The 17299-nt window shown below is 36.9% G+C and overlaps 1 protein-coding gene across 4 annotated transcripts in view; it reads right to left on the reverse strand.

Moving 5' to 3' along the window:
• Positions 1–17299, reverse strand: part of LOC136766535 (serine/threonine-protein phosphatase 2A 55 kDa regulatory subunit B gamma isoform) — a 108732-nt gene that overhangs the window by 22559 nt on the left and 68874 nt on the right. For all 4 annotated transcript variants that reach the window (XM_066720058.1, XM_066720060.1, XM_066720059.1 and 1 more), the window contains 4 exons: positions 16839–17004; positions 13910–14022; positions 11288–11465; positions 1969–2133 (listed from right to left, as the gene is read on the reverse strand). In XM_066720058.1, the coding sequence (XP_066576155.1) occupies positions 1969–2133; positions 11288–11465; positions 13910–14022; positions 16839–17004 (622 nt within the window). The remainder of the gene's footprint in view (positions 1–1968; positions 2134–11287; positions 11466–13909; positions 14023–16838; positions 17005–17299) is intronic.

The following is a 17299-nucleotide window of genomic DNA, read 5'->3' on the forward strand; positions in this document are numbered from 1 at the left end:
TCCACTAACAACCTCACTCCAGTTAGAAGCGACTCCTCTAATCGACACCCTCTGTTTCCTATACATCAACCAGTTCATAATCCTTCTACTTACATTACCCTGAATGCCTACAGCTTCCAATTTGAGGATCAGTCTTTGGTGAAAATCTAAGTATATCATATCATATGCTTTCACATGATCTACAGCTGCAGTTGCGTGTTCGAAAAACTCCAATAAATTAGTAAGACATCTGCCTCGTCTAAACCCATGTCGACTATCTACAAGAATGTTTTTTTTTTTTTTCCCCAACATTTTACAGGTGATGCAGGTGAGACTGATTGGTCTGTAATTTCCTGGCTCAGTTTTGTCCCCTTTCTTGTGGATTGGTATGACATTTGCTGTCTTCCAGTCAGTTGGCACATCCCCTGTTCTAAGTGTCATTTGGAATATTTGAGTTAGCGGCCTATAAATAATTTCCATCATTTCTTTAAGTACTGTTGGAAATATACCATCTGGCCCAGGTGATTTGTTTGTTTTTAATTCTGCTAGTCCCTTTAGTACCTCCTCCTCATTTATCCTGATCTCTCTTAGGGTTTGACTGGACTGGTTGTTAATCTGTGACATGTTATCTGTTTTTTCTTTTGTAAAAACCTGTGTGAAATACTCATTTAGAACATTTGCCACATCTTGTCCGTTTTCTAAGATACTTCCATTATATTTCACTTCCTCCTGATCTCTTGCTGTTGTAGTATTGAAAAAAGCTCTTTGCATTAGTTTTAGCTCCAAGAGCTGTTCCTTTCTATTTCCCTCTTTGCTTTCCTGATCCCTTTCTTAAGATCTCATGCAGTTCAATATACCTTCAAGGTTTGCTTTTCTAAAATTGTAGACCATTGTTTTAGACTTGGTCCTTATTTGTTGTAAGTATGCCTCAAGCTAACCATATTGTGATCAGTTTGCCACTGGTTCTCTAACTAGTGTCCCTCTGACTCTATCTTGGTCATTTGAAAAATCAAGTCAATGCATGCGCTCTCTCTGGTTGGTTCCCTGACAAATAGAGTTAGAAAGCAGTAATTTACCATCTCAACCATTTCTACTTCTGCTTCTGTAGTCCCACTGGGCTCTCCCAGTCTCTGTTTGGGAAATTGAAATCCCCCATTATAACAGCCACATCCTTGCTACATACAGTCCTGATTACACTGTACAATGCAACATCTTTCTGAATATCATAGTTGGGTGGTCTGTAACACACTCCTACCACTAATCCTCCAGATCTTTTATTCAAATGTTTAACCCACAAAGATTGTTTTGTTACTGGTATCTAATTTGAGTTCTTCTGCCTCAATGTCATTTCTGACATACCTCTTAAATTTTGCCTGTTTCTCCTAAACTGTTAGTCCTTCCAACTTGTATTCATCCCCATCATTTTCTGTAAGCCATGTTTCTGTCACTCCTACAACATCATAGTCACCCGCCAGCACTGTGGTTTCTAGGTCTAACATCTTGTTCCTTACACTCCTGGCATTGCGGTACAAACATTTCAGGACTTTCCTACAAGTAGTTTCCCTTGGTTTTCTTTCTTAGGTGGAACATCTCCCATTGTCAGAGCTCCCTGCACCCCTGGTCCCTAGTTGCAGTCAGGTTACATAGCAGGTTCACAGTCCATTTTATATTCATTTATAAAAGCATGTCATCTCTTTCTTGGTTTTGATCTCAAAAAAAAAAAAAGTGTTTTATGGAAATAATTTTACTTTGACAGAACTAAGTTAGTGATTAAACAATATGCTTTGACCAAGTCGTTAACCATTTAAATTGACTACACTTAACACAATTACAGTAGCAGAAAATTAATAAAATAAACAACCCTATTTCTATATATTTTTTTAAATAAATAAATTGGCCTCTTCAGAGTTCACAACTATTCATTATATGAAAACACAGCAAACAACTGGGCTTGGGCTGGGGACTGCCCTGTGCGGTACAGTGGCTTACGTTTGGAGTGCTTGTCACAAAGAGCCGAGGCCCTCATGTCACACAGACGGAGCGTCCCTTTACTGCTGCTGTAAACAAACAGGTTACAGTGGTGAGGGTGGAACTCAGCGGCCGTGATGACCTCCGTCAACTCCTCCATGTTGGCAGGTTTGATGTCAACAATGTCTGAGGGGAAATCATGTTAAGGAAAAATGCAACATCAACATAGGAATCAAAATTCTCACAAAATAAAAACAAAAAAACACTTGTGAGAGTGGCCCTCACAGGACCTCAAATGAAATCTGGATCTCTGTGTAATTGATAAGCCTTGCATTCAAAAGCTTTAGCAATACCAGGCTGTGGGTCATGTCACTTTCTTGCAGGATAAATCTTGCTTAAAGAAAAAAAACAACAAGAACAATCAACAAACTCCTCCCTACAAAGGCCAGCTTTCCAGTTTCATAAAAAGTACTCTTGAAACAAGCAGTGAATTCTGTCAGAAGAACGCCCACCATTATGGAACACATCAAGCAACATCTCTGTGCTGACAGCTGCGTAATTAAGGACATGAGTCATTGATTGTTACGCAGGCCCTACTTCGTTTTTGTGCTTGATGCAGCTTATAGAGCTGAGGTGCTGATGCAAAAGCCTTCTTGAAGCCCAAACTGTTTGGGGAACTAAAAGCAAGGAAACTATTTACAGAGAGATAATCGGTTTCATAACCGGTACAATGCGAGATACCCAGTACGTCCTTTCAAAGGCATCTGATTAGTCCAATCATAAAGAATCTTTATGATTTAATGCTGGTATAATAAACAGTGCTGTTTACAAGATTAAGTGTTCTTCAGAGAATGAAGCCTAACAAAATTATTATGGCCATTACCCTTTGGGCACTAATCTACAGTGTTTAACTTCAGAAAACAATTATTGAGAGAAATGAATCTGAGGCAATTGGAAAGTGTTCTATGAGCTAGCAGGGAAAAAACAGACTTTGTCATTAGAATCAAATTAGCCTGCACAGCGTGCCTCCATTCATTAAAATAGTTAAATGCACAAAATATACCATGTTCGGATCATACATATTTAATTTTAGACAGCATTTTCTTCTTTCCCATACACCTAACAGTGATTTATAATATTTTTATGAGGCTCTTTGCTGATAAAATGCTTATTCTCTGGCAGTTTCACAGCACCATTTATTAGCAGCAAGAGGGACAATCACGCTGGTGAACTGCAACAGCATAAATAGCTGCCAACATGTTTTAAATGAACTGAATATGAAATGTAACAAAGGTAAATTGTATTTATGGTACATTTTTCTTGTGTAGATGATCATTCAGATTTAAAGACTAAAGTATACATATATATACATATACCTATATATACACATATATATACACACACACACACGTATATATATATATATATATATATATATATGTATACACACACACACACACATATATATATATATACACATACATACACACACACATATATACATATATATATATATTACTTGGTTTGACATAACATAACATGCCTTTACTTAATTATTGAAATAAATACATTGTTTATAAATATAATTTCTTAAACAGCTTTGTATCTTTGAAAGTAAGATCAAATATAATTTAAAAAGTAAATGAAAATTGTTACCATTTGTGTTTGGAAAACCTGAAAATAGAAATGACTTGCTCAGTTTTATTTTAAAAGTGTAAAATGTAAACTAACTAGAGTCAATGATGGAAAGAAACATGGGGTCTAGTGATCCATCAAGTGCTCATATTAGGAGAGGGTTAAACGGAAACTTTTATGATGATGTGAACGATAACTGCAATGGCCTCTTCCTGCAGCCCTGAGTTTGACCCGAGCACAACACCATTCCCTCCAAGACCTGCGGGATGATTGAAGGCACTCGCGTGGCACAGCGGATCATTTCCTGCTACGATAAGCTTCATTGAACTAAAATGTTATTAAACAGACACAGCACTCGAATCTTCTTGCAGACCGAGTTCACACTGAGCCCAGGGTTTCCCGACATGCATAAAACAAAGGTAAGAAGCAGTGGCCTTCAGAGCCGTGGCAAAAAATGGCATGATTTCCGTGATCGATACAAATAAACCAATTAAGTGTTAATCAAAAACAAATAAAGGGGACCACATTCTCTCGTAGATATTTTCCTGAGGTCACTCCATCTCCATTGTGTGGTGACTGGCAGAGTGTGTGTCTGTGTCAGACATGCCGATGTTAAATGGGGTGAATATTCGAAAATACACCCAGGGAGACGCAGGGAAAGCTTGGGGATTTTACAGCAGATGCTTCTAATGAGGCTGCTGAGACCCCATGCAAAGAGAAGGATGAAGAATTAAAAAGAACCCCAGGGCAATCCTTGGAGTATTTGCAGTGCCTGTCTTTCTGCTAAGGCTTGAATTCACAAAGCTTTTATCCCCGCCCCCCCGAACCCCTCCTGTTTTCATGGTTTCTGAGTAAAAAACATCAAATACATCAATGATACAAAAGTCACAATGTCTCAGTAAGATCACCTGAAAGGAGTATCCAGGAGTCTTGTATTTTGCTGCATTTCAATTATTGTAATGATCTGATTTTATCTTATTTTAAACCAACGACAATTTTCTTAACATTAACATTCCTTAAACTAGGCTGCCTTTGATAGATGATCCACATTCACAGAACAAGGGCATTTACTTAGTTTCAAATCCCTGTTACGGAGAAGTGTGTATGCTTCTCTTGCAAATACTGCACTACATGAATGATAATGTAAATCCGGTGAATTATTTAAACTATTAAATCAATACTTCACTGTAATTGTAGTTCAACATGGTTCTGAATGGTTGATGTTATTATATTGACTGACAGAAGCCCCTCGCATTTCTCATTACACAACAAAGGCACTCTGTGTTCACACTTACCAGTCAGTATAAAGCAAAGAGAAGAGGGGCATATTTTCTTAATTGTGTTCAAATCCTCAGAGCTATAATTTCCTCATTCTAATGCAGTTTAATTATTTATTTCAAATGGGTACATTTGAAACAAATAAAGCTTTTTAAATTAGGTTTGTTTAATACCACTGAAAATATATTTAAATTTCAGTCCGCTCAGGAATTGTTGAACAATATCATTTTTGGCAAAGGTTCTGATACGTGCTGTGTTCCTTCAATTGCAAGATTAATTATCTACAAACACATTTATGGGAACAATTTAAATCTGGTTTCAGAGCGAAGCCAGTGCAGAAACAGCTCTTGTTAGGGTTGCTAATGATTTATTGATTTATTGATGAGTGTTAACTTGTGTTTGGTATCTACTCTTGTTCGGTTAGACTTCAGCACTGCTATCAATACTGTTGATTATACAGGTTCTGTTCTTTCTTGGTTTAAATCCTAATGGATAGAAAACAATTTGTCGAAATTATCTTTGATCCTATGTGCACAGTATTTCTTTTTAGCTCAATTACATGTTGTATGTGTTTTGCCATAAAACGCCTTGTGATGATGTGACCACTACCAGTAAAACCAGTGGTACACTTCCTTGCAGAAAAGTAGTTCTGTCCAATTAATTTAACAATTTGTCCCAAAGGCATTAGTCTTATTAGACATTTCACACAGATGCATGGGCAAAAGCATGCTAAAGCAGTCTTCTGGGGGTTTCAGGGAATCTCAGTTAAACACAATGTGAACTATTTAAGGTTCAAAAAACCCTACAAAATGTTAGACAAAATGTAAAAAGTAGGAAATTAAACTAAATTCAAACTCTGACATTCATCATCACACTTTGCAATGAATACACATAAATGTATAATTTGATAAATCTTTAATTATCTGTTGGTTGTAATGGAAAGCACACTTTGCCCATAATTGAAAAGTGGGTTGGAGAAAGTAAAAGCAAAAACAAAAGGATATACTTAATTCATAAAGCACAGCAGGTAGCAAAATATGACTCTGCTGGCACTATATTGTCCCAGGACATATCCAATAGCTATAAAATGCATTAAGACAGTTAAAAGGTTTGCCTGTCTGCTCAATCCCAGGCAAGCAAATTACTGTTCTGCCAAAAGTCATGGATCTATGCTGTTAAATATAATCGGTAAATATGAAGCATCCTTGTACATTGATGATGACTGTCATCAGCTATATGAAATCTAAAGATATATATAAGGATTTCTTACATAATTGCAAAAGGCACAGCATTGGCCTCATACAATAATAAAATACACACTTTAATTTAGAAAGTCTATAGTATTCCATTTATGTGCTCTTCATAGAGTGAAAATCATAGGAATAATATTCTGAAGCAAGCCATCCTGTTGGCTCAGATGTCCTTTTCTCAGTTGAGTGCAGTGACATAAAAAGAAGCGTATCAGTCAATGCATTAAAATTAGCCTGAGGATGTGAAATATATGATCTGTTCTGGTATGCAGTGAAACGTCGCAGGGGGAAAAAAGTCAGATGTCAGACATGTCTTATGCTGTACTGTATTATTTTGAGATTAATCATGGTAGGGGGAAAAAATATGAATTTGGACTTTAAAAATGTTGATTCAGTTGATTCTGCAAATATTTACCCTCTTGACATGATGTATTATGCTTCATATTAACAGACATCAAGAATCACAATAAGATTTTCAGGTTTGGAGAAGGCATGTTTGATCATTTTTAAAACATGATAAAACAAATGCAAGCTAATGCAAGTTTAAGAATGGAAATTTTAAATCAGATAATTCCCCAAGCTATAGATTGTGTTCCCATGTTTCTTATTAAGCAGGAAGTGGGATCTATTTTGAAGGCAGGAAATATTAGCCTCTTAATTCCAGGTTCAAAACATTCAATCTTGTGAAAGAACATTTTAGCCTTTATACCTACATGGCTCGACTCCTTAAAGTCAGGAAATGGGGGGGATACTTAAGCTTTTGTTTGTCTGCCAGCAAGTAGCATATTGACTGAATTCTTCGGTGAGAGAGCTAGCTCCATTGGCTTGGCTAGAAAGTGAGACTATTGCAATTATCACCAAGAGGCTTGATGCCGCTCTGCCCAGTGTCCTGATTTCCACTGGGATTTGTGCTTCCACGGTAATAACTTGGGATATTTCCAATCTCTTCACACTGCATTAAGATATTCAAATGGCCCCTGCCACCCCCTCCCCAGATCAGATGGAAATGAAGACCGAATTCCATTTACTATTTATCATTTTGTTCCAGTTCTTTCTTAGGATAAGAGATAATTGAGAAATAGAGGTATCCAGGGTCTTACCAGCACATGGTTACATATGGCTGGTCATAAAATTAGCTGGTGGATATCTTCCTTCAGTAAATCACTGACATTGATTAATCCCCCATCTCAGATTAGGATTCAGAAGGACCAGCAGAGTTCAGAACAATATTGGCCACCGTCCCCAAACGGACTGCAAGGCACCGACATCATTTATGTTCAGCAGCGTTGGGCAGGACTGGAACTGCATTGTCTAAAACTGTTGTACAAATGGATTTATTTCTGCAATGAAACAGGCTTACCAAGAAAGTGGGCTTTTGTTCACTACCTCAGAGACACAAAATACCACCATCTTACAAACTGTTTAAATAGAACAATATAGCTTGTTATTCAGATGGACATTAACAACAAATTGTAAACAATCAAGTTATAGATTAATTCATTTATCACTCATGTTTCAGTAAATGAAAATATGAATACTCTATCAAAGGGCTTTTTAAAACAAGTATCATTATTTGAAAGAAATCAAGGTCAAATATTAACACGTTCTTCATAATCTGAAAGATTCACCACTAGCATACTAATACAATGCAAAGGATAAACGCAAGTTGATTTAAATATAAATTTCTGACTTCATGCACATCAATGTATGCAAGTAAATACAATTAAACCATTGTTATGTTTGTATATCAATGTAAAGTGCAAAACAAATTTATTGTATCAATATACTTGGAAACCTTGATGCTTGACAATATAGAGCATCATAATATAGGGTTATTACTACGGGTTATCTTGAAAGTCAAGTTTCCATTAAAAACAGTGTGACATTTGAAGAATTACTGCAAAACCACCTAATTCATCACCAGACTCTCTAGTCATCCTGCAACCTATCTGCTTTTCACAGTCCATATTTTAAGCAGACTCATAAATTATTTCCTTAGCTTTCCAATTAAATCAGTCTTGTAAATGAATGCCCAACACCCTATGGTTAAACTCCTTTGGATTTGAATAAGAAGCCCTTTAAATCTTTGTAGTGCAAATGAGTCCCCTTAAGACACTTCATAAGGTGGCCTTTCAAGTAGTTTTAGTAATAGAGGTAACACTGCCTCAAAACATAATTGAATCACCTATGGAGACTAGAAAGAGCATTGCCTTAAAATAACCTTTAAAGTGCAGCTAATCTTTAAATACATCTAGTACACGGTGCAACATTTACAACAGAGATGGATCTAAGGTAAGGTTTAAAATGTATTTTAACCATAATAAATATGTTTTGGCCTGTGCCACAGAATATATTGCATTATGACTTTCAGTAATTGTACTACCTAAACCTCAGTAACACACAACACCCCCACGCCTCACTCGATTCCATTATAACTGACCCCATTGGTAATAATATAAAGGGGCTGGGTAGTGGTTATATTAACTTCGTGTCCCTAAAAATCCAAACTTTAATCTAATTTTAGTGTATTAAATATGCAACCATTAAAAAAAGAAAAAGCAACAACAACAACAAAAAAAGCTGCAAAGTACCTTATTGTCCACTAAAAGTATATTTATAGTGCAGCAGTACCAAACAAGATGACAATTAGCATACAGTCGAGCTCATTTAACCCTACAGGTGTATTCCATCCATGTTATCATCAAACACTTGTTAAACTCTGTGCCGATTTCCCAGCTGGCCTGCTCTCCCTAATTGTTACCAGAGGCTACAACCAGTGTGGATCAGAGCTGCCTCACGGAGGTTTCATTGCGTTACTCTGTGATTATCAAGAGGAGGTGTGATAGATTGTGCGAATGCCGTGTTCAAAGACTCGTTACGTCACGTCTATCTTAAGGAGCTACAAAACAAACAAAAAAACTAAATGGAAAGAACAATTAGGCCAAAACTCCCATCACTGATCCTGTGCAGCTCATAAGGTGAACTAAGTTTACACGTTAATGTTATAATTTAAACTAAAGGAAAAAAAAAGCAATGTGCTTTGAAAATATTGTAGGAAGCCTCATTAAATCCTACTGAACTTTGTGTCTGAAGCCAGAACCAATCACCTTCATCGGACGCGAACTCTGATGTGGTGCCAAACACTTTTTATGCAGCGTCCTCATATTAAGCTAATTTAGAACACTCGTCTGCATGCAGTCTGTGTAGTAGGACACAGACTGCACAGGGAAGTATGTTAATCATTAGAGGGCATCATGAATATTCATTGACTAAAATCTGTAGAAAAAACAACAATGGCGTATGAATCCTTACAAACGTACAGAAGCTGAAATAAGCACAGAAGGATATACATTATAATTAGGGATGAGTTAGTTTAGTCGATTACACGACTGAACGAAAATGACAACTATTCGAATACAAAATTACATATTCGTGCACATCTTATAAATCTGTGATATAATATTTCTGATTGACGTATTAATGGTGGCCGTGAGAGCTCAAAAACCAAAAAAATAAAATAAGTACAGCTATTGGCTAAAACAAACACGTGGGCAAAGTTGAAAGTTGAAGGAGCTGGAAAATGGTGACCAGCAGTCATTTCAAAAAGGAGTTTGGTTTGGTATTTTGACCAGTGAGATGACAAGACAGTACAGTTTTGTATGTGTAAAACATCACTGGCATACCACAAATCAACTGCTTCCATGGTTAACCACTTAAAATACAAACACCCAACAACTGACTTAAAGGAGAGCAAAGATAGTGGAATAAACACACTACAATGACAGTTTGCTTACATTCGATGCCAGTGTGATCCTGCCCAATTCGGATTAAACAACTAATCTTATTTCAAAAATGACAGCAAGAGACATGCTTCCGATAAGGTTTATAGAAGGTAATTGCGGTAGCTGTTGGAATTAATTGAGACAGAATATGTCATGCCAACACTTAAAACACTAACTGCTAGACTGGAAAAAAATGAAAGAAGATCGTGTCACTGCTCTTCGTAAGAAACTGGAAGTTGCTGAAAGAGTAGCAATTATGAAAGATTGGTGGACTGCTTTAAATACCGAGGCGTATGCGACTATTACTTGCCCTTACATTACCGATTGGAAACTACACAGTGCTGTGTTGCACATTCGCTCTATGACTGACAGACATATTGAGAGAATCTTGCACATTTGCTGAATGCAGCTAGTGAAGAGCAGAACATTAAAGAAAGTTCTTGCTTGCGTTCATGACAATACCTCCAACATAGTTTCAGCAAACACTGAATTTCTTACCTGGAGTCAAATCCATGTTTTGTGCACACCTTGCCGTTGGCTAATAACGATGGCTTCAAAGTTGGTAATATATTATTATTGAGCAGTATTTATTTTTTTCAGATTTTTTTAAATTAAAATAACTTAGACTAAAGATTAAGTGTAAAATGCGCTACATTTTTTATTTTATACAAAAGATAATTGTAATATTTCGAAATAGTGAACGACAAGTAGAACATATTTGTGGATTTTTGTAAACCTTTCTCAGCATTGAAATTTGAATACAATTTCTACGAGTTACAACAAGGTTTTCTTTTATTTCTATTTTAAATACTGTGGAATAAATACATATTTTTTACTTAAAATAATCTCATGTCAGTACTTAATGTATTTGGTAGGCTAGTAATGTTAAACTATCGTGCAGTTAATCTATAGTAGGCCTGTATGTGTAAATGCCTTTTATTTTTGAGAGAGTAAGAGCAGGGTGTGGCCCCCGAGTATTCGAATAGGAAATTATTCGAAAGTCCCATCCCTAATTATAATACCACAGATTTGTCAATAACGCACAAGCAGGGAAGGATATTTAGTAGGTTCTAAAATACACATAGGCTGTTACTGTAACCTTTGTTGTCTTTCTCCATTTCTAAACTAGTTTACGCCATCCAGCCTTCCTATAACATTCCTAACCACTGTTCTACAGAACCATCCCACCATTCCAGTGTCATTCCAGAATGTCTTGCACCCTAGAGGTAACCGTCTCTCCTGAGAACCATGGCGGGGCTAGTTTGAGTGTTGTTCTGCCATGTTCGAAAGACTTAACCAGGCTACAAGTCGCTCAGTGTCACAGTTGTTAACCAGTTAGTTCAAACCCCTGTTGATTTTACATGCCCTCTCTTCACCGCAAGGGGCAAAGGATACTGAAGCTCCTGTCCGTGATGGCCAGGTGCCAGAGATTAATCCTGAGGTCATCAGCAGACATGTAGGTCTCACAGTCACTGTTGACGGAGATGGAGTTCACATGGTAGGTGTGAGCATTGGCAAAGATCCTTCGTGGGCTCACCTCTACCATCAGGTCCATGGGTTTCAGGACTGGCACCTGTTAGGGGAAGCACAAACGGGCACTTTGCAGGTTAACATGACCACTTCATAGTCAAAGAAAAGGCAGCATGGAAAATATTGATAAGTTGAGTACAATATTAAAATGCTGAAAATACAATATTTAATAGTTTCGAGCAAGAAATTAAAAAAGACAAACTGTACACTATACATTCTATAAATTCTCCATTAATTATATCTAGAGGAAGACCAACAAATGCAGTTTGTGCCAACATTTAAGAAAAACCTTAACAACCCCCCCTGAAATATGACTGCTATACCATCTATTACACTGTAATTATGTTGGATACCAGGGTGATACTATCATGATTTAAGTCCAGAGGTAGAATTTCATATGTTTCATGTAGAACGTTAAGTAATACAATCCAATATTAATGAAATTGTGAGGGAGGAAAAAGAAAGACATGCTTATAAAACAGGATAAAAAAAACACATACTTATGTGTGTCACTGCTATTCAGACATAAGGCAGGTTTATCTTATTCTGATTAATCTCCAGAGCTGCAGATTCAGTTTATTCATGCAGTGTGAAATTAAACTGGTAGAAAATCAATGAAGATTAAAATCAGAAGCAAAGAAGCAAAGTGCCCATTCTGCCCTGAAAGCAGCCTCTTTCAAGATTGCAGTTTCCGTAATAATATATCATTTGTATCTGAGAGCTCTTAGTTTTAAGAAAGACAAATAGACTAACTCGTATAGCAGCCCCAGTTTATTATATTTTAAATATTTTTGTTTTCCTTGGACTTTAATGATTCAGTAATATATTATTATAAGTTATAGCAAAATATTACACACTACATTATGGTAATATAATCAAGTGCACTTTTAAAAATGAATTGCCATGGTTCTATATTTATTGACAGGCTCCAACTAGTTTATAATTTGGTAGAATTTGTTGTGTGTTGTTATCCTATGGGTTTGTAAATCTCCATTTCACCGTACAATGTCTAAAAAGATTTTCATATTTACAACTTATTACCATTATCTCTTGTATAGTATATTTTTCCCCGAGTAATTTGTCCTTGGCCTTAATTAATTCTGACCACTATATGGGCTTTTCCCTTTAGACCAGAAGCCGAGATCCTGGACAGACCTAATCAATCCATAGTCAATCATTCTACACTACAGTAATCCCTCAAGCCCACAGAAGAAATCCTCTGAATAATTGATCATCATAAACAATATACATTGAGGAATGTTCTACTTCAATAATGTAGCCTTGTATATTTGGCTTTCCATTATTTTTTCCTTGGGGACCTCATGAGGTTGTTTGCTCTTTGTTGCAGTATCCAAGTAATTTGGTTTTCACTATTTTGAAATGTAATTATCACTTAATTATCACTCGTAGCGACTATTTTGTGTCCCAGAGGAAAAAAAAAAAAAAAAGATTTTTGTTGACGTTCATAATTACCAATATAAAGTTTAAAGAATGCATGAGGGCATTACAAATACACTTTACATTTCTATGCTACTTTTTAGAGTTTTGATTAGTATAGTTAACTCTTTAAATCATAAATCATATTCAAGATCTATTGATTTTTCATTGATGATATTAAATCTATTTGTTGGAATCAGGAACTCAACTTTAACATGGATTCGGTCTACAATCATCAAATCCCCAAATAACTAAATACAGTATTACTATAGAATTATAAAGGACATAATTAAGTCTTTTGTAATGGAGTAAGCTTTATGATTTTACTCATCTCTTCAAAGTATTAATTTTCCTTACGATTCACCATCATTAAAGCTGCAATAAGACCTTATGAAAGAAAGTAAGCATTACTAACACAACATAAGGAATAAATCCTATTCACGTAATCCTCTGCAGTTTCAGTACATTTCATTATTGTAACTGTGTGGAACTTACAGGTTAACACAGCACACAATGATATTTGTATCTATTGTACCTCAATAAAGGCATTCAATAGAAAAGTCCTATGCGGTGACACATGGCACAGCTTCGTTATGCGTAAGACAGCTGTTGAAGAACCCTGATTTGCCTGGGGAATTGTGAATGCCATAGCACTGGGCAGTCCATCATCACTGCCTCCCACACAGCCTTCCTCCCTTCGCACAGCCGTCACTACAATGTATCTTGTGGCAAAAAAATAAAAGTGACACACAAACCACACCTGGGCTGCTGACCCATTTTCTTTTGGGGGAAAACAAACAAACAAAGCAGCAATGCAGCTTTTTTTCTATGAGAAGCCAAGCAACTTTAAACTTGCTCTTTTGCATGGTGGGGAGGGAATACTCCTTATTTAAAAAGGCAACACTACGTGAGGCAATGGAGTAATCAACAAAAGCCCTCCTTGATCAGAGAAAAGATCTGTAGTATTGCTAGAACCCCAAAATGCAGTGTTTTCAATAATCCATAATTTGTACGAGTCTTTATGGGAAAGTGATGAAGTTAAACGTTTACCTGTAGAGATGTCACCGTTGAAAGATCTTTCATCCTTCCTTCTTCATCTTTCAGGTTGTACCCTTCCGGTCTCTTATCTCTTTCGCTAACTTTCCATAATTTAATTGTTTTATCTGAAAGGAAAACAAGTGGGAAATTTGTATCAGTGAAAGGAACACAGATTTAGCGCTGGATTTCCACGATTTACAGAAGGTCTTCCTATTTTAATTGCCCCAATATCGCTGAAATTGAAAAGTCAACAAATGTGTGTGCTACTGCTGCTTGGAGACCAGTATTGAAAGGACATCTCTCAGGAAGCTTGTGGAATGCAAATAGAAGTGTCAGGAATTGATGGAGCAATTTAAAGAAAAAGACACAAAACCTGTGAGGCACCTAGACTTTCTTTAGGGTCAGCAGTAGTCAAAACTGAGCTTGGCCAGGAAGCTTAATCAAACCACCAACCACAGAAGCCTTCTAGTTGACATCATCATTAACAAATGCCCAAATGCAGAGAATGAAACTCCACAAGGGTATTTCAGAACAACAGGTCATCAAGTCATTTAAATTCATAGCACATCCAAAAAATCTTACAGGTAATGTTCCAAAGAATAATTAGAAGAACTACAACATAGACAATGAATAGTGTCAGTTTGCCTGAGATTATACAATTAAAACATTGTAATTCAAATTAAGATTCTGAGTTCTCAATTTTATATTTTTACTACTAATAAGTGTAAATATACTCTAATTGTTACTGTCAAAACTGTATAATAAGACTTATGATATACAAAACAGCAGATCTGTGTATCTTTGAATAAAGAGCTCTGAAACTCTGAAATGGTTCTTAATTGTTTGTTCTACTAATGTTAGTAAAGCAGTCTTTAGATCACCGATTTGATATCAACTAGACATTAAAATGTAATATTCATTTTTACATGTAATTCCTTCAACAGCCTACATTTAAGCCTGAAACATATCCAGACAACAACGTCAGTATCCACGATTACTTATGGCCAAACAACCTCTCCTCATGTAAGACTTTGACGTAAATACACAAGCATCAATCATGTCACACTGCTCTGTGACATTCTAATTAATCAAAGTCTGACTCTTTAACCCTTGATGCTATGGTGTATCATTGCCGGAAATAGAACCGTTTATTCTGACCTTGTAATACCTGACCTTTATTGACAGCGCAGCCACTTTTGACAGGCGTCAAAATGTGACTCCGAGCTACAGCCGTCTGTCCGCCCTGTGTTTGATGTGCTGCAGAGGAGGCTTTCATGTACAGCCCCTCACCAAACCCTCAGAAGTGAAATCCATTATTTCTCTCTCCTTTGCCATTTCTCTCGGTTTGTTTCAGCAGTAAACCACATTGCTCTGACGAGGCTGCCAATATATTTTTTTAACAGCAACAACTAAAGTATATTTTAAGTAGCAATTGCTTTTTCTTTTAAATGTTCTATTGTTATACATTGTGTCATGTCTGTCATTTCTGACTCCCAGATGAAAATTGAAATTAATTTGCTATACGACATATTATATGGTGTATTAGTCAACTGATGTTAAGATATAAATAGCTCAATTTATTTTTAATCACCTATGCACAACTTACTGCTACTACTACTGCACGATAATAGATTTCTTGACCTCTTCTCAAATGATCTGGCATTACTCTCAAGTGTTTGCGTATACAATCATAATGCTCTATGTGAAATTATGCTGAATGTAATTAGTTAAGTGCTTTAAACTAATAATCTAATGGGATAATTTAAGGAAGCTTCCATGTATATGTAAGTCAGCTCCTTCGCACTGCATTTAACTAAGAGTTTGACGGTTTTTGCACAAAGCTGTGACACAACTGAGGGTCAAAGTAGGCCTGACACAACAGTGACACATTTGCACTGTACGTCCCTGGAGGCGACGACCGCAGCTGGAAGCCCAGAAGTGCTCTGCTGTGGTGTGCCATCCCATGCCAGTCAAAGCACCATACTGGGGGACATGAAGTCATCATGAGGGCTCAGACACTGCACCATTGCCGGCTCAGACCCCAGCCGGACATATTGCTGCCATCACAGAGATGACAGCAGGCTCCGAGTGGCAGCAGCTGTGGTGTCCCCCACCCCCAGCCCCTCTTTCACGCTCGGAAAAGCGACACAGTTCTTCCTTCTTGAAGGCAATGAGATGGGAATCCACTGACCCTTATAAAGGATTTAGCGTTTTTTAATTATTATTATATCCCTCGTGTTCTTTTTGCTTCAGTGTATATATATGTCCTCGCCTTTTATCATCACAATGCAACATAAACAGTTAAATTAGCATCTAACCACAGCAACAGACATAAGTACAAGCAGGTCTGATGCTTGATGAATCCTGACTCAACAGAGACCGACTGTTTTCACCATCTGACAGTCAGTGGAATCAGCCAAGTTAATTAACAAAGGAGAAAGAGGAGAAACTACAGCTTCCCTGTCAAAATATCAGTAGAAGCAATATAAATAGACATTTTTTAATGCTTCTAATGAGAAAACAATGTTGCAAATGATCAAAGTGAAACCTTGTACCAGGAAGTGAGCAATACTCAATGAGGCAAGACTGATTTTAATACATATTAAATAAATAAATCTCCCAAAAGTTTTTAAAAATAGCAAAAAACAGAACCATCTCCTTTGTTTGAAAAGTATTACAGTAGGTAGGTTAACAATAATCCTCCATAAAACCTACCCTTGATATATAAAAATACAACTATTGAGCTCCATCATTTTTCTCACTTGTCTTTTTCTGTTCTTAGGGATCCACATTGCACCACCTTTTCAAACCAAGGGGTCCCAATATACTTCACAGACCCCAGAGATGGCATCTCTGTGCAGATCTGTACACCTTTCCTGATGCCGTCAGAGGTCTGGTACCTCAAAACAGGAACAACAACTAAGGTAAGAAGCTCTCTTACCATTGGTTGACAGAAGGAAGTGGGCAGCATTCTGTTGAGGCAGCCATCTGATTTTGTTGATCTTCTCCTCGATTTCCAGGCTCTTCAGGTAATCGAACTCGGGCTCATGGCTCTGGAAGGTGCTGTAAACATTGTACTCTCCCTGGCAGCAAGGCTCATTTTTACTCTGTAAATGGAGAAAGTAAGACTGCCTTCATTCATGAACGTCAAGGAACAGATTGCCCAGAAGAGGCCAGGCCTAAAGCTTGCATCACACACAAGGCTGTAGAACAATGGATTTGACTGGAATGCAAGTTGGAGATGGAAGTGAAATCTGGCGATGAAATGGGATTTTAGTATCACACAACCCCACACTACTAGTTCCTGTTATATTGAGTGTGATTCATTTTGCAGCAAACAGATTCCTGGTTTGAGTACAGAATGAATATAATAGTTTGACTTTTTACCAGAACAATCCATCT

This window comes from Amia ocellicauda, chromosome 13 (genome assembly GCF_036373705.1).
Source record: "Amia ocellicauda isolate fAmiCal2 chromosome 13, fAmiCal2.hap1, whole genome shotgun sequence".
In the NCBI taxonomy this organism is placed as follows: Eukaryota; Metazoa; Chordata; class Actinopteri; order Amiiformes; family Amiidae; genus Amia; species Amia ocellicauda.